Source organism: Tamandua tetradactyla, chromosome 2, assembly GCF_023851605.1.
Source record: "Tamandua tetradactyla isolate mTamTet1 chromosome 2, mTamTet1.pri, whole genome shotgun sequence".
NCBI classification, from domain to species: domain Eukaryota; kingdom Metazoa; phylum Chordata; class Mammalia; order Pilosa; family Myrmecophagidae; genus Tamandua; species Tamandua tetradactyla.
In genome coordinates, this window is record NC_135328.1 from 209,843,451 (window position 1) to 209,870,424 (window position 26,974).

Consider the following 26,974-nt stretch of genomic DNA (forward strand, 5'->3'; position numbering starts at 1 on the left):
AGTCGGAAGGGGGAGACACTGTTCCTTTGAGAGCCCCCAGACCGAGGGAGAGACAGAAGCCACAAGAAACAGCCCGCCCCTTCCAAATCAGCGCATGATCTGGGGCTGGGCCCGGGCGGGGGGGGGGGGGGGTCTGAGTGGTAAGGGGCAGAATCCCGCCCACCCTGGCCTCCCCCAGGGGTGCCGAGGCCCCTCGGGCGGGTGTTATCAGCCTGGAATGCTCAGCGGTGAGCTCAGCCCTCGCGGGCCTGCACTGGACTGTCAGCAGTGCCGTCTCAGTGGAGAAGATTTCCAGCCCCCTCCGGGCCACGGAGCGGCCTAAATTTAGCTCGTAGACAAGGGGCTGGCCTGGAGCCCAGGGACAGTCGGGCCTTATAAAGCGCGGGCGGTCAGGCCCCGGCACGCGCCCCTAGAGGCCAGACACCCGCACCCTCTCCTGTCTGCCCCTGCCTGCCTGGCTGGGCCCGGCCACCCGCCTGTGGATGAGCCACAGGACCTCTTCCACCTACAGAGCGGAGAGAAGCTTCCACTCCTCCTCCTCCTCCTCCTCTTCCTCCTCGGCCTCCTCGGCCTCCCGCGCCCTCCCCGCCCAGGACGCACCTATGGAGAAGGCCCTGAGCATGTTCTCCGAGGATTTTGGCAGCTTCATGCGGCCCCACTCGGAGCCCCTGGCCTTCCCAGGCAAGTGCTCGGGGCTCCGGGGAGGGCAGGTGCGTGGGCAGGGGCAGCCATGCCAAGGCGCCCCCAAATGCTGCTGTGGCCGCCAATCTGCCAGGAACAGGGGCTGCCCAGCCTGAAGCCACAGGGGCCCACGGGACAGATATGGTCCAGATGTGGCCATGAGAACAGGTGGGCCTCCAAGGGGCGGGGGTGGTCCGGGGGGTCAGATGTGGCTCCAGTGGCCGAACCAGGTTCCAAGGGGGTGGGGGGAGGCTCAGGGTTGCTGCGGACCAAGTGTCACGTGCAGTCTCAGCCCCCACCTATGTTGGGAGAGGCCCCATTCCCTCCGTGGAAGAGGTGGGCTGCAGGACGGGGTCCGGGTGGTGGGGGAAGCTTTGTGGAGAAACCAGAGGCTGGGCTGTGCACGCAAACCCTGCCCTGTGCTCGGCTCATGGCAGCCCCCACCCACACACAGCCCGTCCTGGGGGCCCGGGCAACATCAAGACCCTGGGAGATACCTACGAGTTTGCAGTGGATGTGAGCGACTTCTCGCCAGAGGACATCATTGTCACCACGTCCAACAACCACATCGAGGTGCGGGCTGAGAAGGTGAGGCCCCGCCCCGCCCTGCATCCTCTGAGGGCCACGCCTGCCATCACCGGCCTCCCCCCCCCACAGCCAATCCTGGGACCCCAGTCCCTCACCAGGGTCCTTCCCACCCCAGAAAACTCCCCCAGGCAAACTGGGGAGCTTGCTCCCTGCTGCTCATGAACCATGGGACTCCCTGCTTCCTGCATCTCTCTGCACCCAGGACCCCAAATTTTCTTCACGTTCCTCCAGGAACCCAAGACATCAGTGGGAGCTGCAGGGAACAGGAGAGGGGTGGAGGAATGAAGGCAGAGGGAATCCTGGAATGGGGGTGGGGTGAGAGTAGGGAGATGGCAATGGTGGGTGAGAACAACTCCTCTGGCAGGCCAGTGGGCGGGTTAGGCTTGGGCAGCAGGACGCAGGGTTTCCCCGCATGACACATTTTCAAGCCCTCGTCCCTCCCAGAGCCAGAGACCCAGGCACCATCCTAGGACCCCTAAGTGGGGTCCCAAGCTGGGCAGAGGCCCTGCAGCTCAGGGTCACACAGATGCCAAACCCCACACAACCTCTACCCACAAGTGCTGGGTCACTGGGTCACAGGGGTCTCTGCGCCTGAGCCCCCAGGTGGCACTGTGGCCTCTGCCCAGGAGGAGGGTGAGGCCTGAGCAGGGTTGCTGCTCAAGGGGCCAGAGCCACAGCTGCCTCATCAGAGGAGGAGAGGGTCTGTCCCAGGCCTCCCCAGTCCCCCATGGCCTGAGAGATGGGCACAGGTAGCTGGACCCTCAGGCACCCCTGGCAGGAAAGCCAAGGCCTGTGGTTCCAGTGGGTGGCACGTGCCTGCTCTGCTGCCCCGCCAGTGACTCAGCTGCCCCGGGCTCCTCTGGACGCTATGTGCTGGCCGAGTCACAGGGGAGGGGCCGCTGGCCCTGGCCTGGCCCCTGGCGAGTGCACACATCAAGTGCCGGGTGGCTGGGAGGGCCCAGCGCTCCTCTGTGCCACACTCTCCTGCTCTGCTCACCAGCCCCTGACTCAGAGCGGCTGACGTGGAGCCTCGCTCCCCTATCTGAAGTTCTAAGACCCTCACTAAGCCCCTTCCCCAAGTCCTCTCCCCTTGCCCGGCCAGCCCCTCCATACAGAGTAAAGCCCCCCGGCGGGGAGCATCTGGCCAGGCTAGGGTGGCGCCAAGGGGCCTCCTGGGCAGGGAGCTGGGGCTGGTTGTGAGCGCGCTGCGGTGGGGACAGCCTGCCCTGACCCCCCACCCTGCACCCGCAGCTGGCGGCCGATGGCACGGTCATGAACACCTTCGCTCACAAGTGCCAGCTGCCCGAGGACGTGGACCCCACGTCAGTGACCTCGGCCCTGAGGGAGGACGGCAGTCTCACCATCCGGGCGCGGCGCCACCCGCACCCAGAGCACGTCCAGCAGACCTTCCGGACCGAGATAAAGATCTGAGGGTGCCCCCTGCCCTGCCCCCCTCATCTGCCCCCTCTGGCCTGCCAGAGCAGCCCTCCCACCCCAACCCCTCAGCACAGCCCCGAGCTTCCATGCTGCCCAGACCCCCACCCCCACCCCCCTAGACCCCAGGTGGGTCACCCCCAAACCAGGGCCTTCCACTCTGCCCAGGGCAGGCCTGGGACCCCCATTCCTCTCCCGTGGCCCCCAGTTTCCAGATGTGGCCTCTACTTAATCCCAGGTAGAGGAGTTGGGTGGGGAAAGGGCGATCCCAGAGAACCACCTTGGGGAAGGGGGATGGGGTCAGGCAGGCCATCTGGCAAATAATCTGCAGGACAGACAGGCAGATCCTTGGATCGGTGGTATCTCTGCAGGGCAGGGGCAGGGGGCCTGGGGCCCTTGGCCAAGAGGAAGGGGTGAGGCCAAGGGACACTCATAGACACAGGTCCCGGCCCCAGCGGCGCTGCCCGAGGGTGCGGGGAGGCCAGGAGGAGCCGGCCATGAAGGTGAACCTGCCCTTCCCCCTCGGCCGCCGTCCACCCCCACCCCCTGCCAGCAGTAGGCTGCCGCCCCGCCCACGCCCCCAGCCCCGGGGCCATTCCACAGCCGGCCAGCTGGGCCTGCCAGGTTCACCCCGTATCTGTCTGTAGATGGGGTTTTTCCAATACAGTTGGTTCGTGAGAAACTGTGTGTGTCCTGCAGGGCAGTACCTGCTGGGGCCTCCAGGCAAGGCGTGGAGGGTGAGGAGGGCTCCCACCCATATGCCGGGGCGCCTGCGGCTGCCGCCTGTACAGACGGGGCCACCCAGTAGACAGTGAGGAAAGGGGCTTTGGGTCCCCAAGGTTGGACCCCAGCTTCTTGCCAGCCTTTTCCCTCTGGCCAATTGCCTCCCCCAACCTTTATGAAACTTCTTTAATCTATTAATCTATAGACTTGTTGTGTGTATAACACACACACACACACTCCTCCGATCATTGTCTTACTAAGTATTATCATCGGTTTAGGCTGAATTCAGAGCACTCTAAAAGCAGATTCACAATCTCCATTTTATCAATGGGGAAACTGAGTCTCTGAGAGGTGGGGGCGCTGCCTTTCTTGGTGAAGGTCCGATTTGCACCCAGGATGCCAAGTGCTGCTCTCAGCCCTATTTCCCCTCACTGTCTGCTCGGTCCCCCACATCTTCCTCCTGGGGATCAGGATCACAGGAAAGTCCTACAACCGTTTTACTGATCCAGGGCAGGGACCCTGCATCAGCCTTAAACCTAGGAATCCTGGCTGTGCCTCTGGCTCCGTCTCCAACCTATGGAAGCAGGGGTGAGGGGAAGGGATGGCTCGGGGCTAGTGGGGCCTTTCCAATCAGTGTCCTGTTAGGGTGCTGTCACCTATTCCATGTTGGGGGACCTTGGGGGAGGGCTGGGAAGGTCCTGGCACTGTACCCTCTACCCACAATAAATGACAGAAGCACAGACTTCTGGATATCACCTGCCTGAGGTTCTCAAACTTGGGGTGGGGCTGGAAGCAGCCGGGGTGGAAAACACAGGAAAGAGCAAGACCTTCCCTGAGAAGGGATGTCAGCCTCAGATCTGGGGGCAATGATGGTAGCTCAAGTTGAAGTTCAACATCTCACAGTATTGCGAGGATGCCTTAACTTCCTCCTTAGGCTCCCCAGCCCACCTGGGCAGGCATCCCAGAACCCTGTCAATGGGAGAGCTTCCTGTGCCTTCTCTTCCCACTGCCCGCCCCTTCTCTTTTTATTCACTCATTCATTGAAGGGAGCGTCATCATCCTGCTAATATGTGCCAGACCTTGTCCCAGGCTCTGGGCCACAAGGAAGGGCAGATGGCACAGGGTCCTCTGCCCTCTTGAAGCCTATCTTATGCCAAGTGGGTGGGGGGATCTAAAGCCCAGAGAGGCTGAGTGACTGGCCCAAGGTCACACAGCCCCAGGGACAGAGTGATCAGGAACCTGGCTGGGGGGCAGACTGGTTCAAGAAGCCCCCAGGCACTACCGAAATCAGAGACCAGGAGCTGCCCCGTGTGGGTCTGGCAAGCTACAGAAGGAGGAGAGGAGAGGAGGGGAGGAGAGGGGGGCACGGTATTTACAGCCTCTGTGACTCACTGATTCCACCCGGCTATTTGCGACCGGACACTCATCAGCTCAGCTGCGGGGGAAGGGGTGGGGCCGGCTTCCTCTCCCCCTTCACCGCCCCCGCCCCCCCCCCCCCAGCCTGCACCCCTCCTGGGGGTCAGGCTCACCTTGGCTCCCCGACCCCAGCGAAGCCCCTCCCCCGGCCGGCTTCTGAAGCGCTGAATGCCTTCCACACCGCACGCCCCAGAAGCCCCCTCCCGAGAGCTAATTTGTGGGGGCGGAGCCCAGAGCCCTGCGCAAGGGGCTGAGCAGCCGCGGGGGACTGGACATGCCCGGTCTGAGAGCTCCCTTGGCCGCTATCCCGGCCAAGGTGACCCGCGGAAGGGGAGGGCTGCGGGTGGGGACAACAGACGTCTCATTGGTCGGCTCCACCCTCTGGGTTCCTGTACTGGCCATGGCGGCCTTTTGTCTCCTAGTGCCCCCCATCTCACCCCTTTCCAGGCTAAATATAGAACTGGCTGCAGCCCCCTGGCCGCGTCCCCATCCCGGTGAAATGTAATTATAGCAATCTATTCATTGAGCGTCTAGGGTCTGCCAGGCTCACGGTTCATCACACTATTCCCGCAAGGTGGATTCTCTTATTATCCTTGTACCCCGCAGGACATGGAGGTTCAGAGAGGTCAAGAAACTGGCCCAGGGTAACTCAGCTTGGAAGTGGCACAGCTGGGATTTGAATCCACAGCCCAGGCCTCTGCTGGATCAGCCCAGATCAGTCTCCCACCAGCACCAGGGGACCCAGGCAGCTCCCTCCCTGCTTGCACCCCCACCCTGCTCTGAGACCTTAGGGCCTCTTATAGCCCCACAGGGAGAGACTCCCACATCTTGTAATGTTTGGGGTGGGTTGGGTACAAGGCTGGGGAGATGAAAAGATGCAGCCCTTGGGGGCTGGAGACCTGTGAGAGAGTCCAGGTGGTGCTGGAGACCCTGAGGGGCATAGAGAACCCAAGAGGTTCCTTCACTTTTAAAGATCTGGCCCAACCCAAAGACCTCCTCCTCCAGAAAGCCCTCCAGAGCCACAGGCTAAGAGTCACAGACAGAACTCAAAGAGCCCTAGGCTGCAGATGTTCAGACCCCTTTTAGGAAACTCAAACTCAGATGAAAGTAGCATCTGCCCTGGGAGTGGGGGCTGAGCCCGAGGCCCACCCACTTAACTGACCTGTCCTTTTCCTCCCCTAAATGTGACCACCGCTGCATTCTTGGGACTCTGGAAGTCAGTCCCAACTCTTCGTGGTAGGATGGGGAGACTAGGCCCAGAGAGGAGAAAATGTCACTTGGAATCACACAGCCAAGGTGGGATGAAGATCTCAGAATCTCAGGCCGGGGCTCCTCCACCAGACCACCCCGCATCCCATTTCCCCCATTGCCCTTTGCCTGGCCCCACCCTACAGCTCTGATGCCTGTCCCTTCTACCACTGTTCACACATTTACCGAGGCGGTTGCATCTCAGTTCTGCTAGAAGTTGACTTTTTATGCCCTTCTTGCTCTCAACCTGGCATGGGAAAGAAGTTAAGGAAATGTTTGTAGGATTTAAAAAAGAAAAAAAGTGAACAAGCCTCAGTAAAGAGTGCAGGATAAACTACAGACTCAGGAGCCAGACCAGCAGGTTCAAATCTCGGCTCTGCCACTTCTGCGCTGTGTGATCTTGACCAAGCAATTTAACCTCTCTGTGCCTCAGTTGCTCCATCTATAAAATGATGTTCATAGGAGCTTCCTGCAAAAGGTTTTTTGTGCATTCAGTTTGTTAAAGCATGGAAAGTGTGTGGCACATGGTAGCTGACTGGAGCTCACCCTTCTACTGCAAATGCCCAGTAGGCGTTGGCTACTGTGATTTCATTTCAATTTGATCCTGACACCCTCAGCTCCTGGCCCCATGGTGTCTGCTACTTGGGCTGGAGAGGCAGAGGATCTGCCCCCGGACCTGGGGTCTTCTCTCCAGGAAAAGTAGGCGAGGGCAGAGCTAAAATGTCCCCTACTCCCTTCAGATGATTTATACGGGCCCCATGGCTGGGAGTGGGGTGGGGAAACCTCTAGAAGCCTAAATTTTCTTATCTGTAAACAAAAATAATGATGGAAACCACCTTCACAGGGCTGCTATGAGGAACAGAAAGAGATGGTGTTTTTGTAAAAGCTCAATAAATGCTAAGCTCTGGTTAAAATTATTGTGGTTGTTTTCTGGACAAGGAAGGACAAGCTTGCACCAACCCTTGCTGTGCCCTCAAACAGAGGAGGGTCCTAGGGACAGGGTAGTGAGTGGAGTCTGCCAGACAGGTGCCCGAGGCAGGGTGTGGGCAGCGCTAGGGGTGCTGTTTACAGCTAGCACAGCTGGGCCGGCCCACAGCCAGCACGGCACTGACCTACTGCGCAACGAGCTGCCAGCGGAGGCCAGGTGCAAGCCCTGAGGCCTGCAGGGACCTGGACCCAGGGGCAGCCTTCCAGGGAAGTCTGGGGGTACTGGACTGGGGACTCTGGGAGCCCTTTGTACTCTCTCTGAAGGGTACAAAGCCAGGGCCGTCAGCCCCAAGGAGCCATAGAGAAGAGGGCAGGATCACAATTCCCCTTCCTTCCTTCCACCCACCCTTCTCGCACATTTCTTGAGCACCTACTATATGCCAGACTCTTTAAAGCACTGGGAACAGAGTCCCGAATTAAGTATGGCTGCTAACCTGGAAACGCATCGTTCACTCTTTCCCTTACTCATTGATTGATTCATTCATTCATGGTTTCATTCACTCAACAGATACTCACTGAGTCCCTACAGCATAGTCAGTGGGTAAAAGCTCTGAGATCAGATCACCCAAATTTCAGTTCTAGCCCTGACACTGACTAGGTGGGTGACCTTGGGCCAGTCATGTCACTGCCTTGAGCCTCAGTTTCCTCATCTGTAGAATGAGGCTAGAACCTCACAGGGTTATGGTGAAAATAAATGAATTCTTCTTTTGAGAAGGCTCAGCATGGTGCTTGGTACATGGGAAACACTCAGAGTAAGTGTTGGCTCATCGTCGTTATTTAGCTCATGGAGCATTTGGTTTCTGGAACATGCTTTCCTTTGAACCACTCGCCATCTTTCTCTCTGTTGGAGACATGCAGTGATATTTTTGTCTTATTCCAGATTTTCTTACACCTCCCTGAGCCTTGGGCCTGCCAGCCTGGTCTCACGCCACACCAGTGGGTGTAGGTTAGCTCATCCAAAGCTTGGCATTGGTCACGAGACCTTAGCCCAGTGGCTCCCCCCTTACCAGCCTTGGCCTCTAACTGGTGCCCCAGCAGGGCACCACTGCCAGTTTCTCCACCCCGTATCCCGCAGGCCCCTCATGCACAGCATGTCCCCTCCTGAATTTTCCACCTGCACACTTGCCCCACTCACCCACTCAGTCAGTGACCATCCGCAGGCAGCCAGGTCCTGGGAAAAGGTTTGTTCTTCCTTTAATCACTCATTCAACAAACGTGAACAGAGCACCAACCACATGGTGCAGGGTTAAGAGCTCAAGTTGCACTTCCTGGGGTTTGGATTTGGGCTCTGCCCTCTCCTAGCTGCTGGCCTTAACCTCTCTGTGCCTCAGTTTCTTCATCTATGAAGAACTATAGCAATAAAATCGCACCCACCTCACAGGACTGGCATGAGGTAGACTGATGTGATGGGTGGTGCGAGTTCAGATGTTGGCCAGTCATAATAAATGACAATGCTGACAGCTCCCTTTACTGAACAGGTACAAGTGCCTGACGCCCCCCCCCCCCCCCAAGTTAAATGCTGAAAACATCGCTTTGCTCTGTGTCTGCAATGGATTCAGCGCTTATCACTCAGATGAAAGGGATGTTGGTTAGAATGAAAATTTGGCTTCTGAAAATCTGGATCCCACTGGGCGGATGTCCTGGCGGGTCCCCCACCCTCCTTGCCCAGCCTGGACCAGTGCCTTCCAGTCTGAGGATAGGGCGACACCTGCTGGTGAAACGCTGGATGGGCAGCCCCAGGCCTCACCCCTTTACTTCAGGGTCTCAAACTCCGATTGCAGCGAAGTCCATTGGCTCTTCTAGTGCACTTATTCTCAGTGATGGGTGGAGAGGGGAGTGGGTGGTCTCCTCTCTCCTGATGGGGTAAATGTCGTCCAAAACACTGTTACTACCTCTAATCCAAATCACGGTCCCCAAGCTTCCTCCCCTGCCTGCCTACATTCTAAATGCAAGAGCCAAGGGATTCTTTTAGAAGGTAGATCTGGTCCCGTCACTCTCTGCTCACAATTTCCAGTGTTCCCATCTCAAGACCTTAGCGTGGCCTACAAGGCCTCACGGGTTCGGCTCCCCTGCCACTTCTCTGATCTCTTTCTTTGCTTTGCGTGTTCACTGCTTGTCTCCCCCAGCTAAAGGCCAAGCGTCTTGCTGACAGAGTCTGGTCTGTCTTGTTCATGGCTATATCTCATGGTCCAGCCCAGGACCTGGCACACAGTGGGTGCTCAATTAATCCTCGGTGAACGAATGAATGACTACTCCAGCCAGACTGAATGGCTCTTCGTTCCCTTGCCACGCCATCTTTGGCCTCCACATGCGCTGGTCCTTTGACCTGAAGCCGTCCTCACTCAGTTTAGGCATCACTTCCTGCAGGAAGCCCTCCCTGATCTCCTCCCTTGAGCCCCAGTGTCACTTTGTGTTGGGCTCACTGTAACACTGCTCACAAGCTATGACAATAATTCACTTCCTTTTTTTGTCGCCTCAAGACAAGGTTACATCTGTTCTATCTAATGCCACAGAAGAGACCCTGCCAGGATGAGGGACTTTCTGGTATGCAGTTAGGAGCACATGCTTCGGTGCTGGGCTTGCCTGGGTTCCACTCTGGTTCCAGACTGTACCAGTCTTTGGGACCTTGAGTGAGTTCCTCAGCCTTCCCGGGTCTCAGTTCCCTAACCTGGGAAATGGGTACAAAAACAGTGCTTCCTTATTCTGTTGCTGTGAGGATGTTGCTTCCCTGGCACAGAGCAAATGGCCAGGCCATGTCAAGTTTATTGGAACCTAATGAAACAGTCACTGAATAAATGAACATTCAGCATCTTTTTCCTGGAGGCCTTGAGACCCACTTCCTCCGATAAATTGATTTAGTGTTTCACCTAGTGCTGCAGCCCCCCACTGTTACACACACACCTCACACCCACTGCAGTGGCTTCCACCCCTGGTGTGTAATATGGCTGTCCTGCAAGGCAGGGACCAAGTCCTTCTTTTGTTTCTTCCTGTATCCCGAGGGGGCAGCATGGATCTGGCATGCAGTAGATGCTCAATTAAAAGTATCTTTTCTTTTCATTTGTTCAAATCTGGGCACCCCCTCCCGAGAAGCTGACTCCCCTTGTTTCCTGGCTCTCGCTATCGGGACCCACCTGGCTGCCCTCTGGCCAGCTTCCCTGAGCCTCCCCGTCCCGACGGCCACAAGATCAAGCCTCCCCGACCTGTGTCCAGGCCCTCCCGGTGGCACATGCGCCTGATCCGGGATCATGGTGGCCGATGCGCTGCCCCTGCCCCATCGTGCTGGGGTGTCCTGACCACCCCACCTGGTCTGGGGCGTGGGGTAAGATGCCGCCGGCACTGTTGTCCTCACATAGGGAGCGTGGTTTTTGCAGGGCTGACTCTTTCTCATTTTTAAGATCATATTTTAATTGTTACCTGCTAAAGAGGCCTTTCCATGTCTTAGAAAAGCTCTCTGTCCCAAACACTCTCTACCCTGCCTTTATTTCAGTTCCTTCACAGGACTAGTCACTGTTCAAAATGATCTTTATTTAGTTGGTTATTGGTTTACTGCTCCCTCCCCCCCAGGTGGCTTCCCTAGCACTTCGCAGAGCTGGCGTGTAGAGTACACTCCATTAGAGAGTGTTGTATGAATGAATGAATTAATGTTTTCTCATGGAGGGGCCTCATCCTGCCCCAGCTGAAAGGCCAAAAAACATAAGGAGGAAGAAGGCGGTGGGACACCGTTGAGTGTACAGTTGGTGATTGTTTCGTGGATCCAGGGATCGGGGCTCAGGCATGGGAGGCTTCTGCTCGGCTGGGGACAGGGGGCAGGCCCTGGGAATCACAGCCTCTGGGGGACAAGACCGGCGTGCCCTCCCACCCACCCCCAACCCCCGGCCTGGCCCTCCGGTCAGTCCGCGAGCCCGCAGACGCAGGAGGAGAGGGCTTTGAGCGAGCCCTTGACCGTTCCCCAAGCTGAAGACTTCGTGGGCCCGGTCTTGGAGGGGCTCCCCTTGGCTTTGGGGGCCTCCTGGGGGCAGAGCGGGCTGCCTGGGAAGGAAGCGGGGGCCACTGCCCCTTCGGGGGGTGGCAGGATGTGCCTGGGCTGGGCCAGGCCTTCCCGACCTGGGGGGCCGTCCTGAGTCAGCTGGGGACAGCTGTCCCCGCAGAACATGATGAACGTCTTCATGGGGGGGGTCACAGGTCCTCGGTAGGGGCTGGAGACTCGGGTTGGAGCCGGGGGCGTCGCCAGGGAGATCCGCTTCCCACGGGCACAGTCAATAACGAAAGTTAGGTGAGCGGGGGGGATGGCCTTCTCACGGCACACCTGCTTCCCGCCTAGAAGGAAGCAAAGAGCCAAAGGTTGGGGGCATGGTGTCATTCATTCATTCATTCATTTGTTCACTTGTTCAACACTGAGTGTTGATTGACACCTGAAGCTGGGAACACAGCTGGGGTTTACAAGCATGGATTTCAGTAGAGAGACCTGAGTTCAAATCCTGCCTCCCAGGAACCGAGTCCACTCTATCAGGGTTTCCCCGACCTTTCTGTGCCCATGAACCACCTATGGGTCTCATTAAAATGCAGATTCTGGGAGCGTGGGTCCAGGGTGAGGCCTGAGAATCTGCATTTCTAACAAGCTCCCAGGCCGTGCTACCGCTGCTGGCCTGGAGAGCACACTGTGAGCAGCGCAATCCTCAGAGGAGGAAACGGAGGCTCAGCTCGCCCACATGTTGATATTCCCCAGGGAGCACCTGCTGCCCTGCCTCCCCAACGACCTCGTCCATGGCCTCAGGGTGCACCACCGGCACCTCACCGGGGAGCACCACCGGCACCCCTTCCCAGCTGACCTGGGGACCCCTGTTTTGTCCACTCGAAGCTTCCCCACCCAGCACACGGCCCAGCAGAAGGTAGAAGAATCAATCAATCAATCAAATCATCTGTGAAGCAAGTGGCAGAGCAGAAGTTGAACCGAGGTCTGTCGGAATCTAACGCCTGTGCTCTTAAAAATGTAACTTCTCCAGCTACCCGCGCAGTCTGCAGTGCTCTCCTCCTCGCCGTGCCCCTAACCTTGACCCCTGCCCCGTGGGCAGCACCCAATCCCGGAGGCTGCTTAGGCCAGGAAACAAATGAAGGCCCAAGGGAAGCAGGGCCCCTGCCGCCTGAGCCCTGGCGCCCCGGCTCCCCCCCGGGGGTCTTTCTCCCAGGCTACTGAGCCCCGTGCCCGCCTCTCACCGGGGCTGCTCTGTGCGCTGCTCTGTGCGCTGCCTCGCCCGCCTCCTTGTTCGGAGTTGCCGGGGACCTCTGGGGCGGCCATGGCACCACCGCAGCGTCCTGGACCAGCTCTGCAGAAGGGGCGCGGGCCTCTTCCAGGATGTACCTGCCCCACCCCGGGGCCAGGACTTTCATATTTGCCGGATCTGCCCAGTCGGATTCCACCAGGAGCCGCAGGAACTGGCCTGGGGCAGCTGGGGGACTGCTTTGATCTTCTGTCAACACCGGGATTGTTGACCGGGCGGGGAGGCCTCCACCCGGCCGCGCGGCTTCGTCACCCCCCAGCCCCCACCCCCACCCCCACCCCCTCTGCGGCCTGACTCGGGAATAGGCCCCCAGGCTCCGCTCCTTACGAACTCCGTTCCCCAAACCTCAGTTATTTTCTGGCTGCCTCACGTACATGTGCTTTAAATCAACTACTTGTGTGGTTTTTTGTATGCTGTGGGGTGGTTTGCCACATTTCATTCTTTTTCCATGTGACTACCCCATTATGGCAGCACCATTTGTTGATTTTTTTTTTGAGGGGGGGCGGTGGTACAAAGTGCACAGGCAGGGAATCGAACCCGGGTCTCCCGCATGGCAGGCGAGAATTCTACCACTGAACTACCTTTGCACCCCCAAACCACCTGTTCTTTTTTTCTTACTTTTTTTCTTTTTTATTAATTAAAAAAATTAACAACAAATGAAACATTAAGATATCATTCCATTCTACATATACAATCAGTGATTCTTGCTATCATCACATAGTTGCATATTCATCATTTCTTAGAACATTTGCATCGATTTAGAAAAAGAAATAAAGACAACAGAAAAAGAAATAAAACGATAACAAAGAAAAAAAAGATTATACATACCATACCCCTTACCCCTCGCTTTCATTATTCACTAGCATTTCAAACTAAGTTTATGTTAACATTTGTTCCCCCTATTATTTATTTTTATTCCATATATTCTACTCATCTGTTGACAAGGTAGATAAAAGGAGCATCAGACACAAGATTTTCACAGTCACACAGTCACATTATGAAAGCTATATCGTTATACAATCATCATCAAGAAACATGGCTACTGGAACACAGCTCTACATTTTCAGGCAGTTCCCTCCAACCTCTCCATTACATCTTGGATAACAAGGTAATATCTCCTTAATGCGTAAGAATAACCTCCAGGATAACCTCTTGACTCTGTTTGGAATTTCTCAGCCATTGACAGTCTTATTTCACTCTTCCCCCTTTGGTCGAGAAGGTTCTCTCAATCCTTTGATGTTAATTCTCAGCTCATTCTAGGGTTTTTCTCAGTCCCTTGATGCTGAGTCTCAGCTCATTCCAGGATCTCTGTCCCACGCTGCCAGGAAGGTCCACACCCCTGGGAGTCATGTCCCACGCAGCGAGGGGGAGGGTGGTAAGACTGCTTGTCGTGTTGGCTGGAGGGAGAGGCCACATCTGAGCAACAAAAGAGACTCTCTTGGGGGTAACTCTTAGGCCTAAATTTTAAGTAGACTTGACCTATCCTTTGTGGGTTAAGTTCATATGAACAAACCCCAAGACTGGGGGCTCAGCCTATAACTTTGGTTGTCCACACTGCTTGTGAGAATATCAAGAATTCAACTTAGGGAAATTGAATTTCTCCTCGCTCTCACCATTCCCCGAAGAGGGCTTGCAAATACTTTTCCACTCACTGATCAAATCAGTCTGGGCAAACCACCTGTTTTTAAATGAAAAAAATAAATGACTTTAAAAAGAAAGCTGGTATCACTACATTCCATGGAAACAGTATCGCGTCTGCAAAATAAGAGCTCACTAGGTGTGGGAAGCAGCATGACACCCCTCCCCCAAAGGTGTCCACACTCTGGTTCCTGGAACTTGGGGATACCTCACCTTACATGGCCCAAGGACTTTGCAGATGTGATCCAAGTGGGGAGGGCAGCAGTCAGCACAGGTCTGCCGGCACTCCTCCTTTCGCCCCGGAGCAGAACTTTTACTGCAGACAGTCTAGCTAAAGCATGCAAATTTTATGGCACCTGGCCCAACCCAGCCATTCTCTCTGTTTCTGGCGGGCAGGTAGAGGGACAAACAAAGTAGGGGTGATGGCCTGAGGATAGAGACCTGCTGGCCACAGAGAGGGCTGCCCGGTGGGGAGGCTGACCTTGCTCGGTCTTCCCTCTGGGTGAGTAAACGTTGTTCCATCCATGTTTGTGGAAGTCGTGCCTTTGTTGGCAACCCCAACAAAGTGGGGGGACCCTCGGGCTGCTGTTGCTGGTGCAGCCAAGGATATGCTCTTACCACCCCCCGCGCCGTGAGCCCTCCCCCACCCACCCAGGAGGTAGTGACAGGCCACATCTAAGCACACCAGTCCTTAAAAATCGGAGAACCTTTCCTGACTGGGCTTGAGAGAGATTCAACGAGGGGAAAAGGTCAGAGAGAGAAGTGACGTGAGAAGGATTCAGCCTGCCCTCGTCAGCTCTGACAATGCTAAAAGGCAGTCACAGGCCAAAATGGCAGGCAGGCAGCCTCCAGAAGTTGGAAAAAGCAAGGAAAGAGCTTCTTCCCTAGAGCTTGCATTAGGTAACTGCAGCCCTGCCTTGTTAGTCAGCCCAAAGAGACCCGTGCTGGACTTCTAGGCCTACAGATAATAAATGTGTGTTTTGCAAGCCATCCAATTTGTAGGGCTTTGTTACAGCAGCAAGGGAAAACTAATACACTATGCAAATTACAAGGAAAATAAAACAATAGAATAAAAGCCTAGCTATTTGCTGTCATCTGGCTAGGGCCAGAGCCTCAGGCCAGCTCTCGGAGTGAACAGAGTAATCTGCAAGTAGTGGAGAGGTATTAAGGGCAGACAGATGAGTCCCAAACTGAGGCTTTCTCTTTGATTGGAAGGATCTAACAGTACTTGGCAAGGGAAGAACTTTTTTACTATATGGTTTCTTGCTGTTTAATGTAATGTCCCTGGACGACTGTCTTAGTTTGCCTGGGCTGCTATGACAAATACTGCCCGCTGGCTGGCTTAAGCATCAGGAATCTTTTGGCTCAGTTTTGGAGAACAGAAGGCGCAAATCAAGGCGTCAGCAAGGACGTACTTACCTAGCTTCCACGTCTCATTTCCTCTGCTTATGACGACTTCAGCCTCTTTGGATTAAGGCCCATCCTCATTTACTTTGGCCACACCTTAACTGGTAACATCTTCAAAGTTCCTATTTATGGATGGGTTTCCACCCACACGACTGGGGGTTAGGACTTGAACATGTCTTTTATGGGGAACATGATTCAATCCCCCCAAAATACCCCATATATATCTGCATATTCCTACAAGACCACCAGAGCCAACAGAATGCCCATCTCCCTCCTTCCCTGATCTTTACGGCTTATAGTTGATGGTACAAAAAGAGAGGACTCGGGGGCTAGAGCAGAGTTGTTCAGTAGAAATTTCTTTGCTGTTCTGTGTGGTAGTCATTAGTCATATGAGCTACTGCATACTCGAAATGTGGCTAATGCAAATGGACAGAGATTTAAATTTTGCTTATTTTCATTCATTTAAGTTTAAATTTAAATAATCACAGGTAACTGGTGGCTACCCAAGTGGCCACTGCAGGGCTGGGACCTGGGATTTGAACCCTGGACCAGCCACCTGTCAGTTGGGTTACATGGGATGGATCCTGAGTCACTCTGAGACTCAGTTACCTCTTCTGTTACAATAGTAGCTACTTTATAGGGCTGCTCTGGTGACGAAATGAGTTAACATATGTAAATTATTTGAAACAGTGTGTGGCATGCAGTAAGGGCTTTGTAAGTGGTTTTTAAGTAATTAAATGAGTTTTAACATTGTAGTTCACTCCATTTCTGGCTAGGGATAGGGCAGTGAGCAAGACACATTGGGGCCTCTGTCTTTGGGGAGATTCGAATCTAGTGGGGGAGACACATGTTATTCAAATTATCTAGTGTTTCAGGCAGGTAATCCACTGCAATGGTGGTCAGTGCTGCAAAGAAGAATTACTTGGTGGAAAGATCTAGGCTGGAGGGTCAAGGCAGATTTTTCTTGAAGAGGTGGCATTTGCAGAGATCAGAAAGATGGACAGGTATTAGAAAAGGCAAGAAGATAAGGTTGCCTGCCAGTACCATGGCCCTGAAGTATGAAAGAGCCTGGAATTTTCTACCATTCCAGCTTAGTGCTATGGAGACAGAATACGAATCACACTGTAAATTAAAATGCTTCATAGTCACTTTAAAAAAGTAAATAGTAACAGCTAAAATTAATTTTTTTTTCCAGGGCCGGGGAGCCTGTTTATTTTTATTTTTATTTTTTTTAAACTTTTTTATTAATTAAAAAAAATTAACAAACAAAACATTAAGATATCATTCCATTCTACATATACAATCAGTAATTCTTAGTATCATCACATAGTTGCATATTCATCATTTCTTAGAACATTTGCATCGATTTAGAAAAAGAAATAAAAAGACAACAGAAAAAGAAATAAAACGATAACAGAGAAAAAAAAAGATTATACATACCATACCCCTTACCCCTCACCTTCATTTACCACTAGCATTTCAAACTAAATTTATTTTAACATTTGTTCCCCTTATTATTTATTTATTTATTTATTTATTTTTTATTAATTAAAAAAAGATTAGCTAACACAACATTTAGAAATCATTCCATTCTACATATGCAATCAGTAATTCTTAATATCATCACATAGATGTATGATCATCATTTCTTAGTACATTTGCATCGATTTAGGAAAAGAAATAGCAAAACAACAGAAAAAGAAATAAAATGATAATATAGAGAAAAAATAAAAATAAAAAATACAAAAAATATATATAAAAAAACACACAAACAAACAAAAAAAACTATAGCTCAGATGCAGCTTCATTCAGTGTTTTAACATAATTACATTACAATTAGGTAGTATTGTGCTGTCCATTTTTTTTTATTAATTAAAAAAATAAACTAACACAACATTTAGAAATCATTCCATTCTACATATGCAATCAGTAATTCTTAACATCATCACATAGATGCATGATCATCGTTTCTTAGTACATTTGCATCGGTTTAGAAGAACTAGCAATATAACCGAAAAAGATATAGAATGTTAATATAGAGAAAAAAATAAAAGTAATAATAGTAAGAACAAAACAAAACAAAACAAAAACCTATAGCTCGGATGCAGCTTCATTCAGTGTTTTAACATGATTACTTTACAATTAGGTATTATTGTGCTGTCCATTTTTGAGTTTTTGTATCTAGTCCTGTTGCACAGTCTGTATCCCTTCAGCTCCAATTACCCATTATCTTACCCTGTTTCTGACTCCTGATGGTCTCTGTTACCAATGACATATTCCAAGTTTATTCTCTAATGTCGGTTCACATCAGTGGGACCATACAGTATTTGCCCTTTAGTTTTTGGCTAGACTCACTCAGCATAATGTTCTCTAGGTCCATCCATGTTATTACATGCTTCATAAGATTATTCTGTCTTAAAGCTGCATAATATTCCATCGTATGTATATACCACAGTTTGTTTAGCCACTCGTCTGTTGATGGACATTTTGGCTGTTTCCATCTCTTTGCAATTGTAAATAACACTGCTATAAACATTGGTGTGCAAATGTCCGTTTGTGTCTTTGCCCTTAAGTCCTCTGAGTAGATACCTAGCAATGGTATTGCTGGGTCGTACGGCAATTCTATATTCAGTTTTTTGAGGAACCACCAAACTGCCTTCCACAGTGGTTGCAACATTTGACATTCCCACCAACAGTGGATAAGTGTGCCTCTTTCTCCGCATCCTCTCCAGCACTTGTCATTTTCTGTTTTGTTGATAATGGCCATTCTGGTGGGTGTGAGATGATATCTCATTGTGGTTTTGATTTGCATTTCTCTAATGGCCAGGGACATTGAGCATCTCTTCATGTGCCTTTTGGCCATTTGTATTTCCTCTTCTGAGAGGTGTCTGTTCAAATCTTTTTCCCATTTTGTAATTGGGTTGGCTGTCTTTTTGTTGTTGAGTTGAACAATCTCTTTATAAATTCTGGATACTAGACCTTTATCTGATATGTCGTTTCCAAATATTGTCTCCCATTGTGTAGGCTGTCTTTCTACTTTCTTGATGAAGTTCTTTGATGCACAAAAGTGTTTAATTTTGAGGAGCTCCCATTTATTTATTTCTTTCTTCAGTGCTCTTGCTTTAGGTTTAAGGTCCATAAAACCGCCTCCAATTGTAATGTTCATAAGATATCTCCCTACATTTTCCTCTAACTGTTTTATGGTCTTAGACCTAATGTTTAAATCTTTGATCCATTTTGAGTTAACTTTTGTATAGGGTGTGAGATACGGGTCCTCTTTCATTCTTTTGCATATGGATATCCAGTTCTCTAGGCACCATTTATTGAAGAGACTGTTCTGTCCCAGGTGAATTGGCTTGACTGCCTTATCAAAGATCAAATGTCCATAGATGAGAGGGTCTATATCTGAGCACTCTATTCGATTCCATTGGTCAATATATCTATCTTTATGCCAATACCATGCTGTTTTGACCACTGTGGCTTCATAATATGCCTTAAAGTCCGGCATCGCTAGACCTCCAGCTTCGTTTTTTTTCCTCAAGATGTTTTTAGCAATTCAGGGCACCCTGCCCTTCCAGATAAATTTGCTTATTGGTTTTTCTAATTCTGAAAAATAAGTTGTTGGGATTTTGATTGGTATTGCATTGAATCTGTAGATCAGTTTAGGTAGGATTGACATCTTAATTATATTTAGTCTTCCAATCCATGAACACGGTATGCCCTTCCATCTATTTAGGTCTTCTGTGATTTCTTTTAGTAGTTTTTTGTAGTTTTCTTTATATAGGTCTTTTGTCTCTTTAGTTAAATTTATCCCTAAGTACTTTATTCTTTTAGTTGCAATTGTAAATGGAATTCGTTTCTTGATTTCCCCCTCAGCTTGTTCATTGCTAGTGTATAGAAACACTACGGATTTTTGAGTGTTGATCTTGTAACCTGCCACTTTGCTGTACACATTTATTAGCTCTAGTAGTTTTGTTGTGGATTTTTCCGGGTTTTCGACGTATAGTATCATATCGTCTGCAAACAGTAATAATTTTACTTCTTCCTTTCCAATTTTGATGCCTTGTATTTCTTTTTCTTGTCTAATTGCTCTGGCTAGAAGCTCCAACACGATGTTGAATAATAGTGGTGATAATGGACATCCTTGTCTTGTTCCTGATCTTAGGGGGAAAGTTTTCAATATTTCCCCATTGAGGATGATATTAGCTGTGGGTTTTTCATATATTCCCTCTATCATTTTAAGGAAGTTCCCTTGTATTCCTATCCTTTTTAGTGTTTTCAACAGGAAAGGATGTTGAATCTTGTCAAATGCCTTCTCTGCATCAATTGAGATGATCATGTGATTTTTCTGCTTTGATTTGTTGATATGATGTATTACATTCATTGATTTTCTTATGTTGAACCATCCTTGCATACCTGGGATGAATCCTACTTGGTCATGATGTATATATAATTCTTTTAATGTGTTGCTGGATTCGATTTGCTAGAATTTTGTTGAGGATTTTTGCATCTATATTCATTAGAGAGATTGGTCTGTAGTTTTCTTTTTTTGTAATATCTTTGCCTGGTTTTGGTATGAGGGTGATGTTGGCTTCATAGAATGAATTAGGTAGCTTTCCCTCCACTTTGATTTTTTTGAAGCATTTGAGGAGAGTTGGTATTAATTCTTTCTGGAATGTTTGGTAGAATTCACATGTGAAGCCGTCTGGTCCTGGACTTTTCTTTTTGGGAAGCCTTTGAATGACTGATTCGATTCCTTTACTTGTGATTGGTTTGTTGAGGTCGTCTATTTCTTCTTGAGTCAAAGTTGGTTATTCATGCCTTTCTAGGAACTTGTCCATTTCATCTACATTGTTGTATTTATTAGCGTAAAGTTGTTCATAGTATCCTGTTATTACCTCCTTTATTTCTGTGAGGTCAGTGGTTATGTCTCCTCTTCCATTTCTGATCTTATTTATTTGCGTCCTCTCTCTTCTTCTTTTTGTCAATCTTGCTAAGGGCCCATCAATCTTATTGATTTTCTCATAGAACCAACTTCTGGTCTTATTGATTTTCTCTATTGTTTTCATGTTCTCAATTTCATTTATTTCTGCTCTAATCTTTGTTATTTCTTTCCTTTTGCTTGCTTTGGGGTTAGTTTGCTGTTCTTTCTCCAGTTCTTCCAAGTGGACAGTTAATTCCTGAATTTTTGTCTTTTCTTCTTTTCTGATATAGGCATTTAGGGCAATAAATTTCCCTCTTAGCACTGCCTTTGCTGCGTTCCATAGGTTTTGATATGTTGTGTTTTCATTTTCATTCACCTCGAGATATTTACTAATTTCTCTTGTAATTTCTTCCTTGACCCACTCGTTGTTTAAGAGTGTGTTGTTGAGCCTCCACGTATTTGTGAATTTTCTGGCACTCTGCCTATTATTGATTTCCAACTTCATTCCTTTATGATCCGAGAAAGTGTTGTATATGATTTCAATCTTTTTAAATTTGTTGAGATTTGCTTTGTGACCCAGCATATGGTCTATCTTTGAGAATGATCCATGAGCACTTGAGAAAAAGGTGTATCCTGCTGTTGTGGGGTGTAATGTCCTATAAATGTCTGTTAAGTCTAGCTCATTTATTGTAATATTCAAATTCTCTGTTTCTTTATTGATCCTTTGTCTAGATGTTCTGTACATTGATGAGAGTGGCGAATTGAAGTCTCCAACTATTATGGTAGATGTGTCTATTTCCCTTTTCAGTGATTGCAGTGTATTCCTCATGTATTTTGGGGCATTCTGATTCGGTGCGTAAATATTTATGATTGTTATGTCTTGTTGTTTAATTGTTCCTTTTATTGGTAGATAGTGTCCTTCTTTGTCTCTTTTAACTGTTTTACATTTGAAGTCTAATTTGTTGGATATTAGTGTAGCTACTCCTGCTCTTTTCTGGTTGTTATTTGCATGAAATATCTTTTCCCAACCGTCACTTTCAACCTATGTTTATCTTTGGGTCTAAGATGTGTTTCCTGTAGACAGCATATAGAAGGGTCCTGTTTTTTAATCCATTCTGCCAGTCTATGTCTTTTGATTGGGGCATTCAGTCCATTAACATTTAGTGTTATTACTGTTTGGGTAATACTTTCCTCTACCATTTTGCCTTTTGTATTATATATATCATATCTGATTTTCCTTCTTTCTACACTATTCTCCATACCTCTCTCTTCTGTCTTTTTGTATCTGACTCTAGTGCTCCCTTTAGTATTTCTTGCAGAGCTGGTCTCTTGGTCACAAATTCTCAATGACTTTTTGTCTGAAAATGTTTTAATTTCTCCCTCATTTTTGAAGGACAATTTTGCTGGATATAGAAGTCTTGGTTGGCAGTTTTTTTCTTTTAGTAATTTAAATATATCATCCCACTGTCTTCTAGCTTCCATGGTTTCTGCTGAGAAACCTACACATAGTCTTATTGGATTTCCCTTGTACGTGATGGATTGTTTTTCTCTCACTGCTTTCAAGATCCTCTCTTTCTCTTTGACCTCTGACATTCTAACTAGTAAGTGTCTTGGAGAATGCCTATGTGGGTCTATTCTCTTTGGGGTGCGTTGCACTTCTTGGATCTGTAATTTTAGGTCTTTCATAAGAGTTGGGAAATTTTCAGTGATAATTTCTTCCATTAGTTTTTCTCCTCCTTTTCCCTTCTCTTCTCCTTCTGGGACACCCACAACACGTATATTTGTGCGCTTCATATTATCATTCAATTCCCTGAGCCCCTGCTCAAATTTTTCCATTCTTTCCCCTATAGTTTCTGTTTCTTTTTGGATTTCAGATGTTCCATCCTCCAGTTCACTAATTCTATTCTCTGTCTCTTTAAATCTACCATTGTAGGTTTCCATTGTTTTTTTTTCATCTCTTCTACTGTGTCTTTCAATCCCATAAGTTCTGTGATTTGTTTTTTCAGACTTTCCATTTCTTCTTTTTGTTGATCCAATACCTTCTTCATGTCCTCCCTCAATTTATCGATTTGGTTTTTGAAGAGGTTTTCCATTTCTGTTCGTATGTTCAGAATTAGTTGTCTCAGCTCCTGTATCTCATTTGAGCTATTGGTTTGTTCCTTTGACTGGGCCATATCTTCAATTTTCCTGGTGTGATTCGTTATTTTTTGCTGGCTTCTGAGCATTTAATCAGATTTCCCTGAGTGTGGGACCCAGCAGGTTGAACGACTTTCCTGTGAGGTCTCTGGGCTCTGTTTTTCTTATCCTGCCCAGTATGTGGTGCTTGTCTGTCGGCGGGTCCCACCAGCAAAAGATGTTGTGGCTCCTTTAACTTTGGAAGACTCTCGCTGCTGGGTGTGTGGTGGAGACAGAGGAGAGGTTGTAGGTTGGTTTTAATGGCTTCAAATTGTGAGATCCTGGGATCTGAGTTCCTTGAGAGAGGAATTCCACCTGAGTTGTGTTTCACCCCTCCCGCGGGGAAAGTTCAGGTGGTAGAGAGCCCTGAAAGCAGTCTGTTTCTGCGTTCGGGGCAGTTGTAACCTATGTAATCCCAGCGCTGAGCCCAGAGGCAACAAAGCCTCCATAGAAACAGCCGCAGAAGGCTCTGTTTCGCCCCCTTTCCTCTTTTTCAGTTAGCCCAATCCGCGATTTCCGCCTTGATCAGTTTCGCCTGAGCTGAGGGCCTATTTTTAGTAGTCAGAAGTTGTTCATTAATGCCACTATTGGTGTTAGGTTGGGCTCAGTCTCTACTACTGTTGGAGACTCTTTCCTTTCCTTCCGGGAAGTCGCCTGTCGGGGAGGGGCGCCAGATGCCACAGCTTGGGGAACCGCTGTTCGGATGCTCCCAGCCGGCCCGGGAAGCTGCGTGTGTGGGAGTGACTGCAGTCGCTGGCCACTGCGGCTTGGGGGACCGCTTTTCCGAGGCTCCCAGCCGGCCCGGGAAGCCACGTGTGTGGAAGGGGCTCCGGTCGCCGGCCACTGTGGGTTGGGGGACCGCCGCTCCAAGGCTCCCAGCTGGCCTGGGAAGCCGCGCGTGGGGAGGGGCGCCGGCCACTGCGGCTTGGGGAACCCGATTCAAAGCTCCCAGCTGGCCCGGGAAAGAGGGAGGGAGCTCCGGCTGCCAGTTGCCGCGGCCCGGGGAATTGCGCGCCTCTCAGGGACCTCACCGCAGCGGAAACTCTTAGCCGGTCCAGCCGGTCCAGAATGGGGTACGCTGTGTGTTTGGTTTCTGTCGTGGCTCCGGGAGCTGTTCTGTACTGTTTCTAGTTCTTTAGTAGTTGTTTTGGAGGAGGAACTAAGACCCGTGCACCTTACTAAGCTGCCATCTTCTCCGGAAGCAGCTAAAATTAATTTTAATAATACATTTTATTTAAGGCAATATATATCCAAAGTAGTCTTGTTTCAACATGCAATTGCTATGAACAATTCTTAATATTTTCTTTTCCTTTTTGTAGTAAGTATTCCCACGTGGACTTTTACAGTACATCGCAATTCAAGTTAGCCACATTTCAAGGGCTCTGCAGCCACAGTATTGAACAGCAGAGCTTCAGAAACTGAAAATGAAATAAAGCCACTGTGAACACAGCTGGGTTGTGGGAGAGGCCAAGGATGGCCAGATGGAGGTGTGGAGAGAGTGTGCCAGCAGAGGAAGTAACCTGGGCAAAGAACCACAGGAAAATTTGGCCAGGAATGGACCAGGAAGCACCAATAGTGTGTTTGCATAAACAAAAAACCCAACGATTCTCCCCAGATTATCCCTTAAAAAAGACGGAGTTGCTGGGGATTTGAGTCCTCGCCACATCTCTTATCATGTGGAGACTCTTGATTATTTTCAACAATGAAGTCCCTGTGGCAATGACATGTTAATTATAATGATCTCAGCCAATGCTAGGTTAGACACTTACAGCAAATTTCCAGTTGGATTGTTAAAAAAAACATAACATAAAAACTGTGGAGGGGATAAGTTTAGTAAAGATTGCAAAATTATTCCTGAGGGTGTGTGACCTCATAATTGCAAATGTTGGACTTCTTGTAAATAAATTTTGTAAAGACCACATTTTAAAAAATGTACTCTTATTTTAACATGATGAAAGAACAAAATTGGAGGACTTACACTTCCCAATTTAAAAACTTATTATAAGCCCTTGATCTTGAGGATTACTCTTGGGAAGCCTATGTGGTTAGCAGTGAAGCTTAGCCTACCTATAGCTATGTCTAAGAGTTACTCTGGAGGACCTCTGTTGTTGCTCAGATGTGGCCTCAGTCTCTCTAGGCCCAATTCTGCAAGTGACATCATTGCCCTCCCCCCTACATGGGACATGACATTCAGGGGTAAAAGTCTCTTTGGTGGCATAGGAGATGACTCCGAGGGATGAGTTCGGCCCTGACAAAAGGGGTAAAAGAAGCATAACGAATAAAATGTCAGTGGCTGAGAGAGTTCATATAGCGTCGAGAGGCTACTCTGGAGGTCACTCAACACAAGCTTCAGTTAGACCTTGCTTCCTGTCATAACTTGCCAAATCCCAATAAGGACCATTCCAGCTAATCCTAAAGAACTCCTAGGGCAATATACAAGATTCCACAAGGGTTCCATGCACTAGAGTAACTTTCCAGAAACCTACAACCTCCAGATGGGTCCCTGGACCAGATACGTCCTGAAATCTAGAGGGCCCAGCCTCTCCAGAACATCAGCTAGTTCCATCTCCCTAGCCCAAATAAGTGACAGACCCTTCCAACATGAAAAACGTAGACTGGCCACAGCCCAAACGCCCCTAAAGAGAGGGATAGAAAGGTCAAAGGTGATAGTGGAGTTATACAGAGAAGGTAGAATTTAACAAATGAATATGAATGCTGAATCACTAAATTGATGTTTCTTTTGGTGTCCAGTATCTTACAGCAGCTAGAAGTAAAGCCCTAACATTGTGGAATTATAACCCAGGCCAAACTCTGAGGTTTGTTCTACAGCTCATTGTTGTGCTATGCTTTGAAATTTGTTGCTTTTTTTGGTATATGTTATTCTTCACAAAAAAAAAAAAAAGGAAAAAAAGTCAATTGTGATGATAAAAAAATATTTATTCCTTCTAGCCTCCTATATTCTAGAGCAGCTAGTAGGAAAAATCTGAGATGATGATATGGTAGCCCATGACAAACTCTGGGATCTGTCCTATAACTACTTGTTGAAGAGTGCTTTGAAAACTATTGCTTTTTCCTTTCTTTGCTTTGTATATATGTTATATTATACAATAAAAAGTTAAAATAAAAAAACTTATTATAAAGCTACAATAATCAAAACAGTGCAATACTGGTACAAGGACTGACAAATACATCAATGGAACAGGATTGAGAGTTCAGAAATAACCCATCAAATCTATGGCCAATTCATTTTGACAAGGGTGCTAAGTCCACTCAGTCGGGGAAAGAATAGACTTTTCAACACATGGGGCTGGGAAAATTCAATAACCATTTGCAAGATAATGAAGATGGACCTTCTACCTCATACCATATACAAAAACAAAAGTTACCTGAAGATGAATTGACGTCTAAATATAAGAACCCAAACTATAAAATATCTAGAAGAAAATAGAGGGAAACATTTTCAGAATGTTTGTAAGGCACTGGTTTCTTAGACTTTACACCAAAAGTTCAAACAATGAAAGAAGAAAATAGATAAATGGGATTTCATCAAAATTTAAAACTTTGTCCATCAAAGGACTTTATTAAGAAACTAAAAGAAAATCTAGACCTCAGGAGGTGTGCACAGAGGTAAGAAGACTCTCTAGGCCTATTGTTCTATGCCTATTGTCCCTTCAGTCTTTCTTGCACTGATATCGGGACTGTCAGGGGTGCATCAGTGCACAGGTCCAGGTCACACCTGCCCTCAGGGCATTCTCAGTCAAGGGGTTTGAGTATGACCTGGAGAAGCCTGGGGAATGGAGTCAGAGATAAATTAGTGTGGCTTGTTGCTCTCTGATACAGACTTCCAAAGAGAATTGGGAGTGTCACCTTCTGTATGACAACTTTAGAACTGATGGAAACATAATAAAACAGCAACAAAATAAGATTTGGTTGCAACTAAGATGAAAACATGTATTACACAAGTCACTAACCAGATAAAAGCAAACAGTGAGTTAGGTCTGAGTCCTGTTAAAAGCTGACATTTGTGGGGCACAGGGTAGGCATTCTGAAACAAAATAACCTGGTTATGAAAGTAGTGGGATATATACAAATGGCTTCTAGATCATTGAAGCTTTACCATTTACAAACATTCTTACTCTCTTTGGCAAACCTTGATTCCTAAAACCCCAATCTGAGTTTGGGGTTAGAAAAAGTTTTTTTGTTATTTGTGACAAATTAAAGCAATAAAACCCTTTTAGTACAAGAAAGTCCACAATATATGGACATAGTATTCAAGACAGCACATTGTTCCTAATACAGTGGAACACTTATGTCTTCAAAACTTTTGAAACTTCTGCAAGAAAGACAGTGATCTCTTCCTACTGGAGTACATTTCATATCTTTTGTAATCTTGGGAAAAACTATTCTTGTAAGTGTACATAGTTAGATTAATTTTACTGCATGGCAGAATTTGTTGTAGTTTTCTCTCCTTAGG

General features: G+C 48.7%; 2 protein-coding genes across 2 annotated transcripts; one reads left to right on the forward strand and one right to left on the reverse strand.

Annotated features, from left to right (window-relative positions):
• The first annotated feature begins 394 nt into the window (after positions 1–394).
• HSPB7 (heat shock protein family B (small) member 7) lies at positions 395–4,181 on the forward strand. Its single transcript, XM_077151168.1, has 3 exons — positions 395–681; positions 1,136–1,269; positions 2,521–4,181. The coding sequence occupies exons 1-3, from the start codon at positions 483–485 to the stop codon at positions 2,698–2,700; spliced, it is 513 nt and encodes a 170-aa protein (XP_077007283.1). The 5' UTR covers positions 395–482; the 3' UTR covers positions 2,701–4,181.
• A 6,774-nt stretch (positions 4,182–10,955) lies between these two features.
• Positions 10,956–12,560, reverse strand: SRARP (steroid receptor associated and regulated protein). Its single transcript, XM_077138048.1, has 2 exons — positions 12,292–12,560; positions 10,956–11,394 (listed from the first exon to the last, which is right to left on the reverse strand). The coding sequence occupies exons 1-2, from the start codon at positions 12,371–12,373 to the stop codon at positions 10,967–10,969; spliced, it is 510 nt and encodes a 169-aa protein (XP_076994163.1). The 5' UTR covers positions 12,374–12,560; the 3' UTR covers positions 10,956–10,966.
• Between the last annotated feature and the right edge of the window lie 14,414 nt (positions 12,561–26,974).

Coding starts and splice junctions, on each gene's coding strand:
- SRARP (XM_077138048.1), bottom strand. CDS start 12,373: ATGGCCGCCCCAGAGGTCCCCGGCAACTCCGAACAAGGAGGCGGGCGA. Junction 11,395..12,291: donor CAGCGCACAGAGCAGCCCCG/GTGAGAGGCGGG, acceptor GCTTCCTTCTAG/GCGGGAAGCAGGTGTGCCGT.
- HSPB7 (XM_077151168.1), top strand. CDS start 483: ATGAGCCACAGGACCTCTTCCACCTACAGAGCGGAGAGAAGCTTCCAC. Junction 682..1,135: donor GGAGCCCCTGGCCTTCCCAG/GCAAGTGCTCGG, acceptor ACCCACACACAG/CCCGTCCTGGGGGCCCGGGC. Junction 1,270..2,520: donor TCGAGGTGCGGGCTGAGAAG/GTGAGGCCCCGC, acceptor CTGCACCCGCAG/CTGGCGGCCGATGGCACGGT.